The sequence below is a fragment of the Phaeodactylum tricornutum genome, chromosome 1, assembly GCF_000150955.2.
Source record: "Phaeodactylum tricornutum CCAP 1055/1 chromosome 1, whole genome shotgun sequence".
In the NCBI taxonomy this organism is placed as follows: domain Eukaryota; phylum Bacillariophyta; class Bacillariophyceae; order Surirellales; family Neidiaceae; genus Phaeodactylum; species Phaeodactylum tricornutum.
This window is the reverse complement of record NC_011669.1, coordinates 233,469-256,818: the sequence shown is the minus strand read 5'-3', so window position 1 is coordinate 256,818 and position 23,350 is coordinate 233,469. Positions and strand designations below refer to the sequence as shown.

At 50.6% G+C, this 23,350-nt stretch overlaps 11 protein-coding genes across 11 annotated transcripts; 5 read left to right on the top strand and 6 right to left on the bottom strand.

The window, feature by feature from the left end:
* Positions 1-273: 273 nt before the first annotated feature.
* Positions 274-1,518, bottom strand: PHATRDRAFT_1598 (transporter, major facilitator superfamily and tetracycline resistance protein; the record flags this gene model as incomplete). The annotated part of the gene is made up of 2 exons (XM_002176519.1): positions 274-1,140; positions 1,288-1,518. Coding segments are annotated over 2 exons (1,098 nt in total), but the record flags the coding sequence as incomplete, so codon positions are not given.
* A 686-nt stretch (positions 1,519-2,204) lies between these two features.
* On the top strand, positions 2,205-2,609 carry PHATRDRAFT_31511 (predicted protein; the record flags this gene model as incomplete). The annotated part of the gene is made up of 1 exon (XM_002177013.1): positions 2,205-2,609. The coding sequence occupies one exon, from the start codon at positions 2,205-2,207 to the stop codon at positions 2,607-2,609; it is 405 nt and encodes a 134-aa protein (XP_002177049.1).
* Positions 2,610-2,857: 248 nt separating this feature from the next.
* On the bottom strand, positions 2,858-4,908 carry PHATRDRAFT_42507 (predicted protein; the record flags this gene model as incomplete). Its single annotated transcript, XM_002176518.1, has 1 exon — positions 2,858-4,908. The coding sequence occupies exon 1, from the start codon at positions 4,781-4,783 to the stop codon at positions 2,858-2,860; it is 1,926 nt and encodes a 641-aa protein (XP_002176554.1). The 5' UTR covers positions 4,784-4,908.
* A 628-nt stretch (positions 4,909-5,536) lies between these two features.
* PHATRDRAFT_42506 (predicted protein) lies at positions 5,537-7,267 on the top strand (the record flags this gene model as incomplete). Its single annotated transcript, XM_002177012.1, has 3 exons — positions 5,537-5,953; positions 6,342-6,723; positions 6,844-7,267. The coding sequence occupies exons 1-3, from the start codon at positions 5,566-5,568 to the stop codon at positions 7,265-7,267; spliced, it is 1,194 nt and encodes a 397-aa protein (XP_002177048.1). The 5' UTR covers positions 5,537-5,565.
* Positions 7,268-7,307: 40 nt separating this feature from the next.
* On the bottom strand, positions 7,308-8,388 carry PHATRDRAFT_31508 (predicted protein; the record flags this gene model as incomplete). Its single annotated transcript, XM_002176517.1, has 2 exons — positions 7,308-7,854; positions 7,904-8,388. The coding sequence occupies 2 exons, from the start codon at positions 8,386-8,388 to the stop codon at positions 7,308-7,310; spliced, it is 1,032 nt and encodes a 343-aa protein (XP_002176553.1).
* Positions 8,389-8,720: 332 nt separating this feature from the next.
* Positions 8,721-12,512, top strand: PHATRDRAFT_42505 (predicted protein; the record flags this gene model as incomplete). Its single annotated transcript, XM_002177011.1, has 3 exons — positions 8,721-8,813; positions 8,871-11,218; positions 11,293-12,512. 3 exons carry the CDS (start codon positions 8,721-8,723, stop codon positions 12,446-12,448), a joined length of 3,597 nt encoding a protein of 1,198 aa, XP_002177047.1. The 3' UTR covers positions 12,449-12,512.
* Positions 12,513-12,590: 78 nt separating this feature from the next.
* Positions 12,591-14,074, bottom strand: PHATRDRAFT_42504 (predicted protein; the record flags this gene model as incomplete). Its single annotated transcript, XM_002176516.1, has 2 exons — positions 13,356-14,074; positions 12,591-13,335 (listed from the first exon to the last, which is right to left on the bottom strand). The coding sequence occupies exons 1-2, from the start codon at positions 13,955-13,957 to the stop codon at positions 12,591-12,593; spliced, it is 1,347 nt and encodes a 448-aa protein (XP_002176552.1). The 5' UTR covers positions 13,958-14,074.
* Positions 14,075-14,626: 552 nt separating this feature from the next.
* On the bottom strand, positions 14,627-15,121 carry PHATRDRAFT_8683 (predicted protein; the record flags this gene model as incomplete). Its single annotated transcript, XM_002176515.1, has 1 exon — positions 14,627-15,121. A coding segment is annotated over one exon (495 nt), but the record flags the coding sequence as incomplete, so codon positions are not given.
* A 1,197-nt stretch (positions 15,122-16,318) lies between these two features.
* On the top strand, positions 16,319-17,272 carry PHATRDRAFT_42503 (predicted protein; the record flags this gene model as incomplete). Its single annotated transcript, XM_002177010.1, has 2 exons — positions 16,319-16,626; positions 16,710-17,272. The coding sequence occupies 2 exons, from the start codon at positions 16,319-16,321 to the stop codon at positions 17,185-17,187; spliced, it is 786 nt and encodes a 261-aa protein (XP_002177046.1). The 3' UTR covers positions 17,188-17,272.
* Positions 17,273-17,815: 543 nt separating this feature from the next.
* PHATRDRAFT_42502 (predicted protein) lies at positions 17,816-19,519 on the top strand (the record flags this gene model as incomplete). The annotated part of the gene is made up of 1 exon (XM_002177009.1): positions 17,816-19,519. One exon carries the CDS (start codon positions 17,816-17,818, stop codon positions 19,517-19,519), a length of 1,704 nt encoding a protein of 567 aa, XP_002177045.1.
* Positions 19,520-19,825: 306 nt separating this feature from the next.
* PHATRDRAFT_42501 (predicted protein) lies at positions 19,826-23,013 on the bottom strand. Its single transcript, XM_002176514.1, has one exon. The coding sequence runs from the start codon at positions 22,835-22,837 to the stop codon at positions 20,570-20,572; it is 2,268 nt and encodes a 755-aa protein (XP_002176550.1). The 5' UTR covers positions 22,838-23,013; the 3' UTR covers positions 19,826-20,569.
* Between the last annotated feature and the right edge of the window lie 337 nt (positions 23,014-23,350).

Genomic DNA, 23,350 nt, shown 5'->3' with positions numbered 1-23,350 from the left:
AGGGTCCTCTGCTGGATAGCCCGTCCCATCAATGTCGCTATCCTCAATTTCTGACAGAAGCCCTTCCAGTTCCTCCTCACTGTCGTCTCTGCTGGCATCTGGGTTTCTCATGAATATCCCGTTCGGCGCACGTCGTTTTTTCCGTTCTAGCTCGTGGATGTAATCGTCCTCTTCGGGGTCAGGCAACTGATCGGCGGCTTGATACGCAGCCACGACGAGCAGCGCTGCAATTAGGTACGGCCATCCCGGTAAAGCCGAGTTTTCCGATATTGTCATGAGACTTCCGAACACCAAAGGGCCAATGCCTTCGGTTAACGCTTTTATTCCGTTGACGGCTCCGAGTGCTTCTCCCACAGCATCGGGTTCAACGCTGCCACTGACAAGCGACGTCAAACTGGGGTACACTAAATTACCGAGCAGGGAAAAGCCTGCGCAGACAAACAGATGCCATCCCTCATAGGCAAACCCCAACACAACACACTGCAGTGCGAATGAAACAAGACCAACTTTCGTGGCTTTCTTCTCCCCTAAAAGCGGAACCATGACACGAACCAAGACGGCCTCCGCAACCATCGTGCACAGCCCCAACGCTGACATGAGTTCGCCGAGTCGTTCCGGGTTCAAATGGAAACGCCGGACGGCATACACCGACAGCGTACTGATGAGCGCCCAGAGTCCGGTATAGTAAAGAAAGGCAACTTGGCCGACCTTGCGCAGAAATGGATCAGCCGTGATGAGTTTGAGAGTGTCCCAGGGATTCCAGGAAAAGTTGTGATCCAGAGTCATGAGTGAGATGCTGCTTTTGTTAAGAGAGTCGAAGGTGGAACCGTCTTGCTGTATCCGTGATTCGGGAAGGATAAAATAGATATAGGCAAGGTCCACAATAGTGAGAATAAGAGACGAAAGAAAGACGTACTGCTTGTTGGTTTGTGCCAAGTAGCCGCCCGCCATGGGTCCGATTGTAAAGCTGAGGCCAAAGGTGGCGAGCGCGAGTCCGTACGCTGACACGCGTTCGTCTTGCTGTCGGACGGTATCGGATATGTAGGCAAAGACGAGAGTAAAGGTGGACGAGAAGATCCCGGAAAGCGACAGCAATACAATGAATACGGTTACGGCGTACGGGTGCACGGCATCGCGTTGCTCTCCTGAGAGTTCGTTTCCACCCAACATGGACCAGGGGTCATCGATTTCGCTGGCTGTATCTACTGACGCTCCTTGCAGAGGCCCATCCCATTCGGTCGCAGAAGGAATCGTTTCCTTCCAAGAAAAAAATGCCAGGGAGCAAACTGGGGCACACGTTCCCATTACCGTCACAAATAGGCATATTCTTCGTCCAATCAAGTCCGAAAGCTTGCCGAATATTGGACAGGCACAAAAGGCCAAAAGACCGCGCACGCAATCGGCGATGCCCATCACCAGGTACACGGAAGAACCGTACTGTTGGAGGAGGAGCGAAGGTAGCACTGCTCGGGTCAAGGCAACCGCGAGGAATTCCAGGAGCAGCACGGGTAGAACATACAGGTGTTGCCACTGGGTGTCAATGGTCGAAATGTGGGATGGCACTTCCGAAGGAACATGCACGGCCGTTGGTTCGGAAGAAGACAGCGCCACGTGAGACTTCGTCGATGGAGTCGGCGTCGGACCTTTCAGCACTCGAGTCGTTCGGGCCGCGCTGTTTGTGCCTGGAGAAAATAGCAGCGACATGGCTGCAACTCAGATCCGTAGGATTTTCCTAGACTCGTTTGAGATATCGTAGGCAATGGGTGACGTCGTTGCTACAGTTGGACCCATGGTCATGATACAGCTTTGGAAGATAGTCGGGGTTGCCGGATTGGCACGGGAATGAGAGGTTTCTCTTGCGAATGCTCTCGTGTATGGTACCACGGTTTGGCCCTGACGAACAAAGACCCGTGAATGATAGTTAACAGTAAACATGTCGTCTGCGATACAATACACGACATACTTGCTTATAAGTCGAGAACGCAAAAATCACTTGAAGACAGTGCTCTGTGCGTGTTCAGGATTCACGATGTTACGATGGACGAGGAGCGGGAGCAACCGGAGACGACCCAAAGCAATAATGTCAAACCGAAAAGCAGATATTGCTGTTCGTAAACTCTCTTTTCAAAAACGTTGTCACGGAGGCTTTCGCTCAGTGACTTTGTTGGGTGCTATCAATAGTTCGATCGTTCCTTTGGGGCGCGATGCTGCCGCTCACCAGGCGCTCGCTCTCGGCTGCTTCTCGAACTAGAGCATGCACCGGCTGGTCGCGGACTGGGAATATATGGAATCTTACGGAATCCCGGCTCTATACATCATCCGCGTCGTCGTTGTTGTTGTCCAAGGACGTAACCGGTGATAAAAGACTGTATTTGCACGTCGGGCCGGCGGGTGATTGTTGGACCGGATCATCCATCTTCGCCGCCAAGCACTTGCAGCCGGACTACGTCAAATCCGTAGTTTTACCCAACAATCTATCCACTGCGGTGGTAGACGCCATGCTTGATGTATTAGAAAGCGACCCCGCCATGGCGCACGAGATCTACGATACGCAGATTCTACCCGAAAATCTCTTGGAACGAGTCCAAGAAAAGGAAGATGTTAGATAGCAAAAGGAGGGTACAGTTCGACACTCAATACTTATCTCGTCCGTTCCTTACTGTTCGCGCAGGGATATTTTGGACCAGGAAGTACTGGAGAGTGAACGACAGACAAATGCTGGTGGCCTGCTGGGAAGGGTGTCGAGCCCGTTAGAATCCTTCCTACCCTCAGTGGACCACTGCGGGCTGTAGATGCGCATAAGCCGTTTGGTAAGGAGAATCTAATGAAGAACTAGTAAAACCTAATACCCAGACTACTACTTATGAATGTTTGCCTTTAGAATGAGCCGGTGGTGCACATCCGAGGCAATGTAAATGTCCCACAAACTTCTCCAGAGCCATTTATGCAGCGAACCAGTATTGCGGATCCGCTCCTTACCACCGCCCTTTCTTTCCCATCGAGCAAGGCAAAAGGCAGCATCGGAAAGAAGCTGCAGCACCACGTACTTGTGAAGCAGCGATCGCACATTCTCGTCACCTCCAAAGATGTTATAGATGAAGTGGTCCATGTTTTCTTCGAACGCTTTGTATATGTATGGAAGCAAGGCCCTCGTATCCTCCGTCAGGCTCAGTTTGCCACTCGCAACTACAAATCGTCGCACCCATTTCCCGTCGTCGCCTTCCTGCATACCCAGTGTGTGAAAAAAGGACATGAGGAATTTGGTGAGAAATGCCGGTTGCGGGACAAGCTGAGGCTCGCCTAAATCAAAAAGTTCCAGTCCGCGTTCTTCGGATAGGAACGTATTGTGCAAACCGGCATCCGTCAGGCCGCATGTCCAGATACGGTCCGTTGCCGACTTTTGTGTCAGAGACGTTGCATGCTCTAGAACATCCAACCAGCTACCTTCCATTGCATCCAGGGCCGAGTGGACGGCGAAAACTTCATGAAAAACGCAGGAAAGTTTGGAACCACGCTCTAAAATCATACCCAGATATTTGGCAGGTTTTGCTTCGCCGGGGGCGAGTAGAAGCTCCTTGCTGTTTCGGAAAAGCGAGCCCATCTCTCTCAACTTGAAGAACCGTCCACCGTTCGGCTTAAAATTTTTGAGTATCGCGGAACCACAAAAGCTATCTGCCATTTTGGAGACAGTCAAAATATCGCGGCTCACACGGAGAGAATCTACCTCGACTCGAACCGCCTCGACACCACTACGCTCGTTCGGCAATGTCAAATTCTGCAAATCCTGCATAACTTGCGAAAACTCTTGAATTAACTTCTGCTGCAGGCTCCCCTTGAGACCGCCTCGTGTCAAAACTGATGCACCATTCTCAGCGTTCGCACCACCAATTGTCTTCTGACACAGGGTAACTTTCCAGTACTGCCGTTCTTGTTCAGTTGCCAGCTGGTCAGCCAATTCGTACAAAAAGCGCAATCCATCGGTAATTACTCCATCAGCATCAAAAGCTGGAATGTGCAAAAGTACGCGCCTGAACAGCACTTCGAACCCAGTATCTTCGCCTCGACAGACTCGAAATTCGCGTTTTTCCTTAACAGCATCCAAACGTTCCGTGATCGAATCTCGTCGTTTGCGACGGTCGTGTTCATTCAAGGAATCGTCGAGATCCATTTCCTCATCAGCGACCGTGTTGAGCGACAAGAGATTGTGTAAAGAGGTTTCTCGTAGAGTGCTCCATAGTTCTCTGGCACGATTCCGCACGTGATGTTTCGAAATGTACACTCCTACGAATTCTGGTATCCTACGTCGCATTGCGTCGGCCGAGACTCCGGCAACGTCAATCGTTTCTTCCGTTCCACCGCGGGCTTCAAGCTCTCGGCGAATTTCCGCCAAGGAGAAGACTTCTCGGGTGTCCTTGGCGCCTCCATGTTTCATCACAATGGAACCCAACTTGGGATGCCAGCCGTGAAAAACGGCCGTACCACTGCCGCCGCCTTTTAAGAGGTACAAGTCTCGCAGCGCTTCGGGGGCGTAGCAGTTGGGATGTATTTTTGGAAAATGGCAATCCGGTTCCGTTTCCAAAAAGACTCTTTCGGACGTTGCCGCTAGTTGAATGAATAGACCGTATCCGTCTGGTATATCGAACGATCCGTTCGGAGAGATCTGTAGATCTCCATGTGGAGAATCGATGAGTCTTGCGTTATCTTTTATTTCAGGTGCCATGGTAAGCTTCGGCAGACTCAATTTACGTGTTTTGTGTTTCTTCCTCTCACTGTCAGAAAGCATTCGTGATCGGAGGGTTTGGATCGCTTTTTCCCAGCGGCGAGAAACGGGTTCTTCTGTCGTGCGGAGAAGATTGAAGAAGTGGGACGTGTTGCCGTTGCGTTGGCAAGAAGTAGCTAGCTAGTCCTACATTGATCCAGATGGTGTGATTTCTCGGAGAGAACTACGACGAACTCTCTTCGATATCGTTCGGATTAGGAAAGCCCAATTTTTGCAACACGAACCTTGAATCTTCTACAGTACAGACGCCGACAAATGGATATCAATCTTACAATACCTTAAAAGTGCAGACGCCGAGTATGGCAAACGTAAATATGGCCGATTCTAAAGTTTACGTCCCTAAGGTGAATCATAATCGTTCACGGGAATCCAAACATGTCACTTGACGTCACCCGGTTCGGCCCGATCTTGAGGCTTCAAGTCCTGGGGATACCCTCACGCTAGAGATGTGCTGCCGCAGCGTCGGCGGCGCTTCGTGAGTCTATACTCGGATCGAAAGGTACGACGATGGTGTTGGAAACGAAAGGGAGGAAGATACAACTAGGTGCCTGTGTACAAAGTTGTTTCGGTAGTAGCGGAAGCTATTCGAGTGAGAATCATTGGATTGGATTCGAGATCGCACAAATTTCGGATTTCAGGGCCATTTACTTCGGCAGTTGCGCTTTACATTGCAAAATATGGATACCTCGTTAGACGCCGCCCTGCCAATTTTCATTCAACGTTAACGGATATCTCACACTTTTGTCTCTTGAATGCAGAGTCTTTTACTACAAATAAAGCATATCATGTCCAAACTTAGCTTCTTCGTCGTTGCCTTGGTGGTCGCAATGGCCCAGGCTTTTGTCCCTGCTTCTCAAATTCGAACCCCGGCTACCTTTGTCGCCAAGGAAACTTCGGCTTTCGCGTTGAACATGGCGGAAGATACGTACTGGGAGGGTGAATACCCGCCGTCCAAGGTCCTGGGACCCATCATGTCCAAGATGCCTTCGGGCCTTTTGGGTATGCTCTCCCTTGTCTTCCTCGGCGGATGCGCTTATTCAATTGCCATGAGCAACGTTCTCGTGCAGGTGCCGGGGGCCGTCGAAAATGGTAGCTGGGTCAAGTGGTACTATGTCGCTGGATCCTTCGGAGGTCCGTTGGCCTGGGGAACCCACGTCGCCGCCTGGATCCAGCGTAAGAATGGCATGTAAACACATACCGAATAATTTTACGCGCTAGTTTGAACGACCGTTGGTTGTCACAGAATTTTAGTTCCATCAATAGTAAGGTGGCCGTTTTATTCCACGCTACAGTATCTCCGTTTTTCTAGCTGCTTTTCTCTTCCGTATGGTTAGCGACGACCTCTCAATACTTTATCGACTAAGAGGGTGGTGCGAAGCTCTCCCAAGGTGTCATTGGTACTGATACTGTTTCCATCCTTTTAGGAAGATTCTCATTTAGACGGGTCAAATTTCATACCCGTTACAAACAAACGAGGATTCCAAAATAGTTTCCTTTAGTACTTGAAAAGCAGCGTCGGTCCAATACTTTGCTGCGAGCTATTTCTCTACTGGAGGTGCAGACACCGTTGGACGACTCTCCAGAGCATTCCTTGCCACGATCCAGGACATACACAGTGCGCGGCATGGTCTATACCGCTCACCTTCGCAGTGCGGTCCCCGTCCACTCCAGGATCAGAAGCTCTCACAAAAAAGTTCTCCGACTTGCCGAGAATCGTCCGCACAAAACAATTCAACAATGGTCCGTCTTTTAAACGCTGCTCGCTGGGGAGCCTCTTGGAGCGTCGTCGTCGTTCTCTTGCTGGGACAAGTCTCGGCTGATCGGCGCACACTCCTCCGTATTGAGCATGCCCAGACTCCTGCTACCGGAAATCGTGTAACTTCAATGGAGTTTGGCCGCCGCGTGACGGCTGTGAAAGAGGCTCCTGCCAACGATATAGAAATGTACGTGATCCGTTCAACAGCCACAGCTGACACCAAATGAAGCACGGAACGACTAGTAATCACAATTTTACTCTGAGAGGAAATAAACTCACGGAACCTTTTCTGATTTTCTGCGTGCAGGGCCTTTCGCGAACTTGCCGAGTCGGATGCGTTTTCCAGTTTCAGCGTTCCTTCTATGTCTATGAGTATGCCACGGGCGTTCAGTTTGGACTATGGCTTGCCCCCCACTTTGCCGCCTTCTCTCTCAACGATACAGATCAATTCCGTCGCGCCGAAGTTGCTGGTGATTGGGGCTTCGGAGGCTGCGATGGCCAGCCCGACTTCTAGCGCCGGTGTTGCCGCGTCTATTGGTGCCCGGGATGAGCCCATGGTCCCCTCTCAAAGTTCTTATACCCAAGGTGCCTCCATTGCTGTGGTTGGTGCCTTTTTGGCTTTGGTTGTCGGAGCTGTGGTGTACCGTCGTCGCCGTGCTTCCCGAAGTTCCTACGGTTTTCTCGTTGAGGGCACTAGTAGCCCGGCATCTACCGTTGCTTTCTTTGATTAGAAAGATATAAAATTTTAGTTTACATGTACTTGATTAGTGTTTAAGTTGCGGAGGAGGAGTCGTCGGCCGTTTGATCTACAGTGTCAATCGTATCGCCAGGTGTTACCGGAGTCTTCTCGGGCAAGAGTCGTTCCGGTGTATGCATAAACAATTTGGCCGTCCGTGGTGTATCCTCATCCAGCACGTGACGCACAATGTCATCCACAGATTCCCAGGTTGTATCGCCCAATGTTGCGGTACAAAAATGGTAGGAGTGGAGTTGGGCGTGGTGGGGGCTTTGAAACATTTGCTCGACGCGGGAACCGAGCTGTATCAACGAAAACGGGGATGTGTACCGTGTCGGCAACAGATCAGCTTGCGTCAACAAAAGCACCATTTTTGGCGTGTTGTCGGATTGCAACGAAGCCGAGGATGATATTTGCCAATGTAACCATGTCGTCCAGTCTCGAATGGTGCCGTCCAAGTCGGGGTCCAGGCTCGACACGGTTAAGAAGACGTATTCCGCTTTCTTCAGAATCGCTCGTTGCGAATCCGGTAAGGATTTCCGTGTCGAGATCGACATCCGAGGGAGTAGATAAATCGTAACACTGAAGCCGAATCGATATGACGTCGAGAGAACCAGCCTCTTGGACCGACTTTGTTTGAAAGGAATAATCCTTGCGAAAATAATCGAGCTCCCAGGGCTCGTGATCGATGTCAGACTGTACACGGACGGAGTTTTCGGACGCCTGGTAATACTTTCGTTGGACAAACGATCGCAACAAGGTTGTTTTCCCCGCTTGCGCGGGGCCCGTCCATACCATGGAACATATCCGTTGGAGCGACGGCGGCGGTGAGCTCGGTGGTGCCACCGAATACTTCCGTCCCCCAAATACGGGGATCCCGAGCGATCCGGGAAGAATGGTAACCCGCGCTACGGAATCTCCGCAATCTTCGCGAGCCACTTTCGTGGCCAACGGCGACGGGGGTCCGGTGGCGTTGGGACGTTTCGACACCGTGCCGCGAAGTGGGGGCAGCATCTTCCAAGGTTTTTGTTGGGCCGGAGGGTCGTCGTGGTCGTCCGTGTCGTCCGCTCCAGGCGTCCGACAACGGATTACGGGAGGGACCTTGGTTCGTTTCATACCGGGGCGTTTCGTTTATGTTTGTAGAAAGACTGTCGAGAATGCAAATCACCGTCACTTGTCAGAGAGAACGAGGAATGGTTCAAATCGAAACAACGTAGCCATGATAGAGCTAGAGAAAGCGACCTCCGGTACTATCGCTGGAAGTGTCGTTTCGTGTCGCTCGGGTCGTTTGTCGTTATGGGAGCGTTATTAATCGCTAGATATATGTATATTTGTTCTGATTCCGCATTCCTCCGTGAACCCCAGAATTGGGAGGATTCCAAACGTCTCAAACCCACCCCTACTTTTCCCAATTGGGTCGGCAGCACCCGTTCTGGTATGGTATCAAAATGCACTCTATTCACAGCAATGAAAAAGGTCTTCGTCCCTCGATAGTAGAAATTGTCCAAAAGCAGCGACGTTATCTCTGTCGACTCCGTACGGTCATTAGAATCTCCTGTCACCCAACCCGCTAACCAGCTACCCACCCTGCTAACCAGCTATCGACTGCATTGCGTCGAGAGGGAGACAACGAAAGTGGGTGGATTTGTACGCGTGCGCTGGGAACCACTACAATGTCGAAGCATTTGCGGCGTTCCCAGACCACGTCGGGCCCCGTGTCGAGCGATGCGGACGTGGACACCGCCGCCAACGCCAACGTGAATCCCTTCGACGTTGACGTCGACTTTGCGCAGGTACAGAAACGTCGGGAGCGTGCCAAAGCAGCGAAAGATGCCACCAGGGAGCCGGAAGAACGACCCATTCTCGAACAAATGGATCACGATCTCGGGGACGCAACGACTCCCACCAACGTTGATGTACCTCCCACGGTTGCATCCACCACGTCCAAGCGGAGGGACCGGACTCGTCCTAAAATTGTAACCAGGGCCAAAACGACCGGATCGGAAATCCCGGATTCCTCCAAGAAAAAGTCCTTTTTTGGTTTCAAGTCCACCGTGCAAGAGGAAATCTTGCTGGACCAAGACCGCGACATGGAACCCATCATGGTGGGGACTAAATGTTTGGCAATCTGGCCCTACGACGACTACCATTTGGTGCAAAAAATGTACTACGAAAAACTGGAACACAGGATGGATGACGACGCGCAGCCTCGCACGCCCTCCTCGTCTTTTCTGTCCGCCAACAGCAAAAACGGCCTGTCTTCGCCGACCATGCCCGATTCCTCCATTCCGATTTTCAGCCGGCCGCCGGATCCCCCCGATATCCCGTCCGCCGTCAAGGCTCTTTCCCTTACGGAGTTTGAACGCGTTGCCGAAGAACGTTCCACCGCCATTGTTTCGACCTGGCTTTTTGATGCCGGACTTATTGACGAACTCCTCGTCAATGGCGGCATGACCGGCAGTTCCTGGAAGGACACGGCCAGCGTCGACGGTAGCGTACAAACGTCCGAAGGCATCGAAGTCGGAGCGATGGGCTTTCCCATTGAAGGCAGCACCAAAATGGATAAGGAGATTGCTAAGCTCCGCAACGCTACCAAGCGCCAACTGGCGTTGATCAACGCTCGTCTGAACGACGGGGTAGCCGCGACCGGCAGTGAAGTACAAGAATTGGTCAACGCCGTTATTTGCACTAAAGATGACGTTGGTCGGCTCCGTGAACTGTCCACGTACGTTTCCAACACCGACAGTGTCGAACACGCGAACCGGTTCATGCTTGCCAAGTATCCCAAGCTCAAACAAGCCATTAATGCCCGACGGAACTTGGCTCGTTGTTTCCGCGAACTGGACTTTTTTAGCCAAATCCCATCCTCGTGCGAGCGCTTACGCGAAGAGCTGCACTCCGGTGAATGGACAGCGCACGAGTGGTCCTCTTTGCGCAGCGTCTGCCGCGAACACGTCGAACTGGAAATATTTTTGGTAGAAGCCGAGGCCGGTATGAAGAAGCGCCTCGAGGATGGTGGAGAAGAGAATGCTAGTACTCGTAGTTCTCGTCACCGTAAGCAACCGGACAAGTTTGGGCGACAGGTGTTTGCACAGTCCGGACTGCAGCAACATAAAGATGAAGTCGTCGATCGATTTTTGGGCGAACACGTGGAAAATGTGTGGGAGCTTGGTGACGAAATTCGAATACGAATCATGAGCGGTATTGCGGCCTCGTTTGATTTGGCCATGAACAACCCCGCGGGAATGGTGGCACTGGTGGAAGCCATTGAAGTCTACGAATCAGCCAGTTCTGAATACAAGCAAGTCCACGGAGAAGAAGCAGGTAGCAGTCAGACCTTGCGATTCACCGATATGCGTGCTGCTGCTCTCGGAGAGCTGTACAAAGACTTCGAGGCTCGTGGATTAGATGTTTTCCGAGAGCTTACAATGCAGGCAGCCGACCTTGCTGAGGAAAAGGAGGCGTCAAACAAACAATTCAGTGCGGTCCTGAGATCAGCGAACGAGTTGACCTCCGAAATTGGCTTGGTCAAAGAACAGATGGCGCCGTGTTTTCCTCCAAATTGGTGCATTGAAACTCTGTGGACGACATGTGTGGCTCACGTGTGTTCCAACAACATCTTGCAACAGATTGGTGGACCGGAAGGCCACAAGCTACCGGACTTGACCGTGACTCAATTGCTGGATTTGGTAGCATGGGTGGAGACCTTTCGTGAAATTATCGAAGAGACCTTTCCCAATATGGAAGGAATTACCTCATCGCGGACTTATTTTGACAAGGCGCCCAAATTATTGGGAGACGACAGCAAAACAGTCGACATCGAGCTTGCTCGCGATAGTTTGGCCTGGGTGAACAATACTTTGTGGGAAGTACACGACCTGGCCAAGGACGAATTCCTTTTTCGAACAAAAGAACAGACGGAAGAATGGCTCAACAACGTTTACGAGTACGTATAAAGTGGGTGGAAATAAGGATAGTTTTGTCGTCGACAACATGTCTCACTCTCTAATCGACACACAGGGCGCAACACGAAAAGAGCCAGACAGCCGAAGGCTTTCTGGTCACGTCCCTTTGCGAGGACGTTTATTCGGTGGCTGGCGTGCAGCTCCGAACTATTCGGGAGCGCCTCACCCGACGATCCGAAGCGTTGGTTCAAGCGGTCGGTGTCATCTTCAAGAATTTGTACGAGAAGCAAATTGAGTGTCGTGACCGTTTCTGTATCGATTTGGAGACTTGCTGTGCGGCTTCGAACGATTTTATTCGTATGAGTGAAAAATGCGAAGAACTCGTCGAAGAGATCAAGGAGGAGTGCAACCTGACCAATGAAGGGACCGCCACGCTAGAAGAACAAACTGCCGCCCTTTTGGGCCTGTACAGTGGGGATGCAGTGTATGCTGCCCAAAAGACGCATTTATACTGCTTCCAACCCATTGAAGAGGAAGTTGCCGACGAACTGTTTGGCGAAGAATGGCTGGACGTTTTGACGAACAACGAACTTGCCTTGACGATCGTCCGTACCTTGGATGACTTTATGGAAGACCTCGAAACCTTTTTGGACGAAGTCATGGTACAAAGGACTATTGAAGCACAAATCTCCGCGTCGGTGAATTTCTACCTCAAGTGCCTCTTGACCCGTTCCAAGTATCACGGTGGACGCGGTTCGATGTTTAGCAATACCGAAAAGGCGATTCATCGTATGCGTGGCGACGTGACGACAATGAGGGATTACTTTGACGGCTTATCGGAATCCACTCCCACTCTGAAGCGTGTGATTGAGCGAGAGTTTGGTCTTTTGGATACCATCGTTGAGCTCTTGACAGTTGCTTCTGGCCAGTCCAAGAGCGAAGTAAACGACTTTATCCTCATGCTGCAAAAGCGCGTCCGCAACATGGCTATCACCAAGTACGTTGTCGGTGACTTGTACCATCTCGTCAATCCCAGCAAGGAGAAGGAAATTTATGATTTGGTGGATAGTATGGAGTCGGACATGAATGCGGTCGCCCCGACCGACGAAAAGGCTATTGAGGCGGCGAGGGATCGTATGAGCGTCCCTGGGCTCCGGGTGGATCAAACGATGGCTGAACACTGCGCTTCCTCGCAGCGAAAACGACCACTACAAAAGGGTCCGCTGGAGCGGGCCGAAGCCGCTTTGCGCATGTGGCGTGGTAAAGACTAGTGGAAACAACCAAACATGATCTTTTGGGGAATAGTCTGCGTTACAGTGATGGTCACGTTGCTTCATAGAGATCTTTATATTAGTTGGAGTATGTTGTGTAGCGTTAGGCGCTTCTTAGTGAGTAGGCTGCCGCGCTGAGTTCTCATTTTTTGTAAATGGAAAAGACAATGAGAAAGTTCTGCGTGCTAAAGCGTCCCGCATTGGAATCGGCCTTGACCTTGACGTTGGCGGGTCCCGTAATACGCTGGCTCGTAATCACTTTCCGCGAGGGCTGCTCGCTTTCGACACCACTACCGACGTGCTGAACGAGCACGTTGTCGACGATGTGCGATTTGGCATCCGCGTCCGTGACGGAAAACTTGGCACCCGCGCTCGAGTTGGTAAAGACTTCGATTTCGGCTTCTTCGTTCGCATGGATGAGACAAACCTCCGATCCGTGTCCGCGCAAATACATGACGTTGGTGACGAGACGCCGTGCCGCGCCTGCCATGCTCTGGGTCAACGTAACGTTGGTATCCTGTCCCTTACCACCATAGTCCGACGGCAATTGATCGGCGTCCACAAAGTCCAAGAGCTTCTTTTCCATCGTGGCGCGACTGGAGATGACATCAATCTTGCCCGCGGTACGTGCGTCCAACCATCCCCGGATGAGTCGCCAGGTCGCGGTGAAGAACGTAGGGGCGTTGACAATGAACATTTTGCACATGGTTTCAGGAAAGCAAATCGCATCGACGGCGGCCTGTTCTTTGATAATGGCCAAGGCACGTCGAGTTAGCTTTGACGCAGTGAGTTGCGACAAGTCGAGGATGCAGACGCATTCAAATCTGCAAAAAACCAAGGAAGATTCGAGGGTGAGACCTCGCTGCGAATCCAATCCGGGATCCACACTACAGTATCGTATGCGTACCGTTTGAAGCCTGGATTGTTCTTCTTTTGGTCCCGAAGACGATTGGCAAAGTCATGCATCATGACATACCAATGAAATTTCAAGATTCCGTCGAGGGTAGTAATGCATTCCACACCGTCCACGTTAAGAATACCCGGTTTGGAGATGAAGAGCGGTGCTCCATTCTTGGCCACTCCAGAATAGAGCTGCGGGTACTGTGCAAAATAGAGACTGGTATCAACATGTAGGGCTTCGACAGGGTCTGGATAAAAGTCTTTGGCTTTGGCTTCTTTCCGTGTCTCCGTCGCTTCCTGCACCATAGCGATGACGTCGTCGTAGACGAACTTGCGCGCTCGCAACCAACGCCCGAGCGCCCACACCTCGCCTTCTTCTTCGCCAAAGCAGTACACCGTGTCGCGAAAGTCACCGTCCCGTTTCAGAACTTCGGCGCGAAACTTTGCGAACGTATCGGCTTCGTCCGACGTCAAATGGCCCGGAATGCCCCACAGCATCGGGTCTTCCTCGACGCCTTTGCCCTTTTTCTTGCTCGGGGAAGGTTGCTCGGCGGTACCGCCACCCATTAGCTGCTCTTTCGTCCAGTTCTGATCTTCGCTCAGTGCCATGGTGTCAGTGGAAACGGAGAGAGAAAAATAATGTGTAGAAACGTGTATTTGGGGAGGGAAGCAACACAAAAGGGAAAGGACACTCAACTGTTCGAGAGAGGGAAAACAAGCGATCGATGAGGACCGGGAGAAAAGTGCCAAACGTAGCCAGGCGACCGACAAATATTCCACGAACGACGACGAGGAAAGTCGCGGAGGACGATACTACATCTCAGGATCGGTCACTGCTACGACACAACCCGGTTCCAACGGATGAAAAAAGGCCCCTCTATTGGGAAAGCCGATTGCGGTGACTACGATTTACAATATACCGTCACGTAGGATTGGGAATGATCAGAAACCGGAACGACTTCGATACGGGATTGGGCACGAGCACGAGCTAAACAATTATGGACGACCTCGCGGGCCAAACACGCGCGGGCATTATCGGCAATGTAACCTGAAATGGAACCGCAAGTGTGAGGTCCCAGATTACAACAAAAAGATTTTCACTTTAAGAAGGAACGCCCGATACGAAAATATGAACAAAGTTCAGTGAAATTGTTTGACAGTAACACAAGTATGGGTAGGCGGTCTGACTACGAAGGGTCTTCCAAACTTCTATTCTATTATTAGAGACATTATGTATAATGAGATATCGAATCTGATGGGAGCCGTCAATAAATCGTTTCACCCGAAACACCGGATGGTTTCCTTGGCTCCCTTGCGCGCGCTCTGGCCACCCTTGTAAAGATACTTTTGGTGATCTTCTTCCGCGTCGTAAAAAGTGGAAGCCATCAGGAGCTCGATGCCGAATCGGTTGTTGCTGGATTCCGAAAACTCGTGAGCGAGACGTTGCTGCTCGGGGTTGTGATAGTAGACTCCGTGTTTGTACTGCCGACTGTCCTCGTCCTGTTCAAACATGCGATAGGTATCGTAGGACGACGTCGTGACGGCGAGTCTTTCCATCGCCACGCCCAGTAAGGTTGCGTACGAAACGACGTTAGCGTCGTAGACCACCATGACCGCTTCGCGATGTTGAGTGCCACCGGAACATACTTTTTCGTAGGTTGGATCGCGAGTAATCCCTTGCGAATAACCGACTTTGGTCCCGACAACGCCTTGGACGCGAAGGAAGGCCAATTCTGCACCCCAGAAACATCCTAGAGCAAACGTTGCCACCTCGATCCTAGATTCTTCGTCATTTGTTGCGTGATAAACTGTTCGATGTTGAGGTACCGGCTCAATGTTCTGCACAGTGAAGGAACAAGAATAGCTCGCTCCCGCCATGGGGGGATTCGCATCCAGTACCACTTCATTGTCGTGCAGTTCCGTGACGTGGACTTCGACTCCTCCGCGTAGGTGCAAGCTGGTGCCGACCTTGAGAGGACCAGTTCGCGCAACGTTGCCCAGCTTGGACGTTGGCACCCGAAATATCAAGTCGTCTTGGCGATCGCCCCAGCCGGCGTCAATCGGCACATTCTGAACGACGTCTCCAACGGCGCAGCCTTCCACTAGTTCGTGAAGACCAGGCAAGTAGTTGCCCCATCCCAGTACAAACGCAATGCTACCGCTTCGGTCAAAGAGCGAATCGGGCACGAAATCGACGGCTTGCAAGTTCAAATCTACGGTAACAACATCGCCCACGCGCGCTCTCCGCTTTGCTGCGGTTGTGTCTCGTCGTCTGGTCATGGATGTCATGGCAACAGGATTGTTGGCTTTCGTTCCTTCGAGAAAGGGAGCGATCTGATCGATGGAATATCGCAAATCCAAAACTCGTTCCATGAGATTTGTGTGGTCATACCTGGTTTCTCCGAACCGGATGGAACATCGTCAGCAGAAACATCGTGCGCGAATGCAATTACTGCTAGGTACACCTTGCCCGCGTAGTTTTCCAAAGTTTGTGCTGGACGAACTTGGAACCTCCTCGAACCCTCTGGATTGTCTTGGGTGAAAATACATAAGTATATTTATGGGACCAATGTCAGAACATATCAATAGGACATTCTGCTTGATCCTAAAATGATTGCGTCATGACTCCAGTTTCATCAACTAATTGTAATGGATCGTGACGCACAACTGGAATGCGTTAACAGGAAAAGTCCGTCATCGCGTTATCACTGACTCCACCACACATGACATGGCCTCTACCAAACCTGAAATAGGGTTGATCTGCTGGACCTTTGGGTTGCTCTTTTGCTACGACGAGAAAGCCAATCCAAACCTATCCATCCCACCCGGGCCCGATCATCCGACCGGTATAAGGGTTCCCTTTTCTGGACGTTGACGACTAACGTTATTTTCATGCTCGGCGCGGACCGAGACGAAATTTAACTTCTTCCTGTCGATTGCAAAGGTTTCCTCGATAGTGGTTCTCCCAACATGAAAAGAGTGACTGGTCTATCAACCCTGATTATACTGTGGGTCCCAGCGGCACTCGTGTGGTCCGGCGTCTGTGTGGCTTTTCGGCCGGCCCTTCGATGCTTTCAACCGGCACATTCGTTGGGAAACGCCTTGCACCGAAATTCAAGGTATCACCAGTGCGACCCCCTTTGCTGGCCAACGAGGAGCAAGCGCTCATTGTCATCTAAAGAAGAAAGCGAAAAAGACAACGAACCACTAACACCCGATAGAGTCGCGGCTCTGATCGAGAGATCATTTGTAGAAGCTTGCATGCAGTTGGCAAAGGGGTAAGCCGTGGGATTTATGAAAAACGTTGGGCCGCGTTGTACAACAATGAACCGCTTATGTACGTTTCCTACTCCTTTTCTAGGTATGTAGATATATTGAAACTTTTCATCGTGTCCACCAAGGCAGGTTATGAACTCCTCCTCGGCCCCACATCCTTGATACAAAAAGTCGATAGCTGCGAAAATCAATCCGCTGGACGGCTACTTATGGACGAAGAGATACAGCTGCGAAGAAACTGGATCCATGCCATTTATTTAACACTGGCGCATCTCGACTGGAAAAAAGTGGACGCGAGTTCTTGGGAGGCAGACGCCCATATCTCCAAACAGTACCAACCGCTACTACCCGAGCTTGTGGAACTAAAAGCTACTGGAAAAGCTTTCGAGGCGGAAAACATTCTAGAAAATCATCCCGAGTTGGTCAAGGAGGGTTCAGCCATCGATCGTGCTGTAGTTTCGCAAACTCTACGCGTTATTTGGATCACAATGGATGTGCTGCAAGAAGAAGAACTGGCAAAACCTCGGTCACCGCGTCCTCAAATTCCCAGAGCGTTCGATTGACTGTAAATTCCCCCATCTTGGGACGGCTCACTTGAGGGTTACCTTTTGTAGTTTAACTGTAAATGAGTACAAATGTGCCTTCGATACTATCGCAACGTCTTAATTGCTATACGGTGAACTTGTTTGTTTCTGCTCGTGGGTAAGGACGTTCCTTCTTTGCGGAATTATCCTGGCCCTTGGTCTTACGGTTAGCGAGACATGTATTTGGCCTAACAGTAAACTACAGTGGTTGGATAAATGTGACTGTGAATAGGAGCTTGAAGATTTAGCACAACAATCTTCTCTGGAGTTGAGATTGTCTTGATCCCGTCTTCGGACTTTTCCGAGAGAAAATGACAAAGCTCTCGTTCTGGCGATACCTTATATAAGGGTTGACGACTTTTTCGAAGTTCGCTTATTGTGCTATTCTTTTCTTTGACTTTGCGGTACTAGTAGGCCCTTGACACTTTTGAAATTTGTGTTGGGGAAACACCCTCGTCGAGTCCTCGAGAAACAAAAATGCCTTTGCCCTTTTTTCCCTCGTTTGTTCACAGTGAATGGCGTGTGGTTGCATAGATTACTGTTAGGCAGAAAAGAAATTGCGAAAGACATTCCGGTTGCCTAGGCGTACCGATAGAAAAGGACAAGAATGACAGCGCTCAATGATCGGTCTACCGACCGGAATGAGGCGATTGAGATTGTGGGAGTTTCTAGTCTGTGCGAGAAGAGGACTTTAGATACAGTCGCGAGGGTACGATCTTTGGCTCCGCGGTCAAAGGAGAGCCAAAGAAGAGTTGCAAGCTTTTCTCAGGAGAAGCAAAAGCCGACGTTTGCGAATCGCAAACGTTGTAGGGATGCAGTTTCGAAAGAATGTTCGGTGTATCTCTACATGGTGGCCGTAGGCATTGCGGTTACTGCCCTTTCGCAACACTACGCATTTCCTATTTTCTCACAAAGAGATGGCGGTATAGAAGGTCAAGCTGCTGTAGGGCTGTCTCGCACACCGGAAAGTTCAGCGAGTACTATAGAACATTCCCAACCAGATGGGTCGTTTAATGGGCATTCTATATACTATCGAGAAAATGCGGCGTCTATGCGATCCACAGTTCACTGTGTTGGTGAGAATTTCGGAGCGGACAGTTGGTTGTACCGGTCTTGCCAATTTCGAAACCTTTGTTTTGATGTGGGAACAAGAAACTTTGTCTTGTATCCATCGATTTTTGAACAAAGACTTACCGAACAGATACGAAAGGGTCGCGATAGATTGGTCACCTTATCGACACTATCCGAAAGTTCAGTTGCCCTCGGTGCCGTCAATCCTAAATGGAAAGGCAACAAATACCTGCTTGAATGGTTTCCCGAAAAACGCAGCCGTCCTCCTGGCTCGGGCTACTACGAGTTACCTGCTGATATCGTATGGGTGCCATTTCATTTATTTTCGGCCATGAATGCAGGACATTTGGTGTTGAACGATTTTTTGCCAATCTTCACTCTTTTGTCAATGTTCGGTCAGCATCAGGAGGAGAGGAAGTTGCTGCTTACACGCATAGTGATCGGTTCGCTCCCGGAAACTTGCGATCATGATGAAGTTACGCGCTCGAGTTGCGAAAGATTGTTTCGGAAGTTCTTGCCAGCAATGGGTATCTCCCCGATACAGTTTTCGACTCAAAACGATTTTCGCTTAAATTTAAAGACTCAAGGAACGAGTAAATCGAATATTGTCTGCGCGAAGCACGGTGTCGCTGGAATAGGAATGTTGTCAAAACAAGGTACTCAAATGCACACTTGGAGTCGAGAGGCCTTGAATCACACGCACCAAATTGGACACGGAGTTGTTCTACAACAATTTCGAAAATATATGATGGACAATCTTGCTATTGCATACGATTCAAAGTCCCTGTCAACAAATCGGTTTGTCATTACCTTTTCCCTTCCCAGAACAATTGGGGATGGAATAAGTTATGACTTTTCTGAGCAGATAGAAAAGGTTCGAAATGCATTCGCTGTCGATACGGTACTTGTAAATAGCTTCAATTTTGAGGACGTCGAGGTCAATCAACAGGCCCGAATAGCGAGCGAATCGTCGGTCTTTATCACGCTTTCAAGAGACGAAGACGTGACCGCTATCTTCGTCGCATCGGGTTCCTCCCTTATTTTTTTCTACGACGACACGGGAAGCATGGGTGTCGACATACACAGTATAGAACCAGCTAGGCAAGAATGGGATCTGTTTGGGAATGCAGGGTATCTTCGCACCCATTGGCTTCCAATACAGACGATGTATACATCAAAAGACTTGGAGGTACTAATATCCGTTCTTCGAGACGAGTTGAATCTCGCAGCGTTGAAATAGATAAAATGGGCGTGCTCGTTCGATTGAGGACTCGGAATGCGGCAGGAAAACGAATGAGATGTGTGTTATACTTTCAGATTCACTGCTCAGAAAGTTGTCACATCAAGTACAGAGAGCAGGCTCGTTCTTGGAGTACTACAGAAACTCTTGACATGGATTGCATCAATCATGTTCGCACACCGGATGGTTCAGTCGATCTTTGGACGAGTTGAGAACCCAGCTCCTTGTCGACTGAATTGTTTTATTGCTTCGTGGAGCATAGTGCCAAGCAAGTAACTTCATTTTTTTATACCAGATGCGAGTGGATACGATTTGTGATTTGGGCGATCCAAATTCCTTTTTTTTATTCCAGGGACAGCAAATGACGACGTTGCCTAATTCAAGTTTATCGCTATTACAGTTAATGATTCTGATCTGCATTGTTCATTGTTTTCTTGATAGTTGTTGTCCAAAGGAAAAGACTTCTTGGGATGCCTTCTTCATCGCTAGCTGACGCTAACTGTGCTTGCAATAAAATTGTTGCCATAAGTCCTACAACTTTCCGACTATAGAGAACGACGGTGACATCCATTGAAGGCAAGAAAGACGAGTGAAAAGGATTTCAGGTTGCTATGCGCGGCATTGAGTACCTCCAAACGAACGCGTGTTGCGTTCACAAAACTTGTCCCATTTTCTGGCTCAAGCGAAATCATTTCTATAGACTACAGGGTTCAAAGAAAAGCTCAGTCGTCCGGAGGAATGTGCCGTAACTAGGCTTTGATGTATATTTCCTGGAACCATAAGGCTTGTCCCTGCATTGGATTCACAAGAGGACAGATATAAAGAATGTGTGGCGGAGAAGTGTGAATTAACATTATTTTGTACGATGATGTTCGCTTTCGCGCCAGTAGCAGCGCGAACAAGTTAGAAAGCGAATGGATTTATTGGAGTCGGGGGCATATAGTGTAAAACAGAAGAAAACAGTGTACGGATTCCAGATCCAAAGTTGTTGTCTTGAAGAGAACCGAGAAAGATCGTGTCAACAAGTCAGGCATAGCGCAACCTCAGGTTCTACGATAGCGCATACGGATCGTTCGATGGCGATGCTTTTCGGGCAAACCCGAGCACCCGGGCACTCTTCGATTTTTTATGGATCAAGTTTGACACTTCAATGGCAGACATTCGAGTCACATCGATCAAGTCCACGTGCATTAGTCGGTCGCCGACTTTTACGCGCCCGACCAAAACACTATCTTCTTTAATTGCGTGTACCTGTGGGATTCCATAATTGGGCGTATCCACTACCATGCCGAGTTTTCCGGGTGGCACATCGACTTCGAAGCGATCTGGGTGCGATGTATCATCGACGTCCCCGTACAGTTCTTCAAACGAGGCGTCGTCCTCGATAAGAGAAGGCCCTCCCATTTGTCCTACGCTTGGGTATGACGACAGCATTGTGGAGTTTTCACCGCGTGAGACCGACAAGGGTCCGTCGCCACGAAATTGCTCTTGTGCGTAGTCGTAGCCACCATCAATGCTGGCCGTCCTTTCATCTTCGCCGTCCTGCAATACCGCCATGCCGGCCAAGATGGAATCCCCTAGTGTACTGACGTCGTCTTGCCGGTCCACGGAAATTTCGTTGGCAGCGCCTAAGGGCGAGGCCGATTCTGTGGGCGGTGAGTAAAGCTCTCGCGCGTCATTTTGCATGTGCTCGTCGTCGTCCGAGAGTCTCTTATTGACGCGGTCGTTCTGATTGTCGCGATTGCGAAAGACGAAGAATGCTGCCAGTGCCGCTATCACGAGAATCGCGATACCGCCGACGGCCGCCCCAATGATAATACCCATACTTGAACCACCACTGTCATTACTTCCTTGAAATCCTTCCTCCGCGGGAGTGAAACCATCCACAAGAACTTGTATTCTGTCCAAAGACTCAAACGCAGTATTATCGGTAGCCCTAAGTCTATTTATGTAGAGCTCCCGATCTTCTTGGCTATTAAAGGCTTCCCCCAACAAAGTAGCGGCTTCAGCGTCGTTGGGCGCCGAAGTCGTTGCGAGAAATCGGACCACGACGTCAAAGGCCACCCGAAGTGGCCGTAATTCGTCGACTTCTTGGACTCGACGGACACCGTTGAGCGACGAGTTGGGCGACATTCGGGTTTGGCTAACAACATCAACCTCCACCGTGGCCTTGGAGAGGGGGGCCTCTCTCGCAAGCGTGTTGGTGATGTGAGCAGCAGTGGCGGATTCCCAGGCTATCGTGGAGCTTTCCCCCAGGACGCCGTTCGTATTGGTCAACAGCATGACAAGTCCGACCAAGTCGCTGCTGGTTCCTTGAGGGGTAGGTAATGGAGTGGGAGTAGTCGCGACCGGTGGAGTTGAAACAGTCATATTTGGAATCTCTGTAGGAGTGTCGGGGATCGAAACACTCGAGGTCGGAGGTGCCGATGTATTCATCCCACCAACGGATGGCGGTGGTGTCGATCCGGTCGGTGGTAGGGTTGTACCTGTCGGCGGAATCGACATGCCGACCGGTGTGTCATCTTCCGTCGGTTCTTCCGTTTCGGCGAACGTCGGAGCTCGCGTGGGTGATGCGACCGGTGAAGCCGTCGGTCGCGGGGTCATCCCGAAAGGTGCCATCGTTGGATCTGGCATGGTCCCGACAGGGCTTGAACTGGGAGTGTTGATGGGGGCACTCACTGGGTTGGCTACGGGAACTGCCGTCGGGCGAGGCGTCGGCATGCCTACGGGGGCCACCGACGCTTGTCCTGTCGGTGTTGGTGGATTGGTCGGCATGACTACGGGCATGACCACGGGGGCGAGGGATGGTGACGATTCCATGGGTTCGCCTCCGTCCCCTAAACACGCGCCGCAATCTCCAAAAATGGCGAAGGTCACGGCTTCCGAATCTCCGCGAAGCGTAAAGCACTGGTAAGTTCCGGATTGTGTCGCGGGGTCCTGAACGTTGTACTCAGGCGTACTGAGAAGCGAGTAAAAGGAGGAAACGCTGGTGAGGTCGCGATCGCAAACGCTGCCACCTGACGTGCTCGAACAGTCCGATCGGGTACAGCCGGACTGCGATATCCGCACGGTGTCCGAGGAGACGCAACTCGCCGTGTAGCGCCCCAACAAGAATGGAGATGGGTTACTCATCACACGACAAACGTCGTCGGCAACGAAGGTTTCGATGGCGGACGGATCGCCCGAGCGGAGTCGACAGTCCTGCTGTGAAGGGAACAACCAAAAGGACAGAGCACAGTCGTTCTGACCGTACGTGGGATCGCACCACAGCGCGAGTAAGAGCAATAGACGAGCGAGTGTTGAAGACTGTTTCGTCATGATCCTGGAATGATCCTGCTGCTTCTAGCTGTGTGTGTACCGTTGTTGCTTGATAATGGTATTGGTGTGGGAAGCGATAGTAAGAACGCTGACCGTAGTGGTAGAGGCAGTGGTAAAAGAGAGAGTGCTACTGCTTACTCAAAGAGGATGGATTTGGGTGCCGTAGGAAATTTTCGCCGTTTTTTGGACTCACGGATCGAGTCTATGGCGACCTCGATCGATCGATGGCTTGGTTTGGTCCTTCCGTACGGCCTTCTACAACTTGCGAGATACTACGCGCGGGTGTGTTCGCGTGATAAGCGATCGTGCGATGCTTCCGCATTCTCAAGCTGTCGGGGCTGTTCTTACGACACTCTATGCGGTTTCGAAACCGTTTTTAAGTACCAATAAACTCGATTGGTACAAATTCTGCACGGCTACACCTATAACTATGTGGGGTGAAATCAAATAGGGGGGGCTTGAAAGTAAGTACAATTTCGAATCGTGTCTCGTCTTTTGTGGTTGCGAATATAT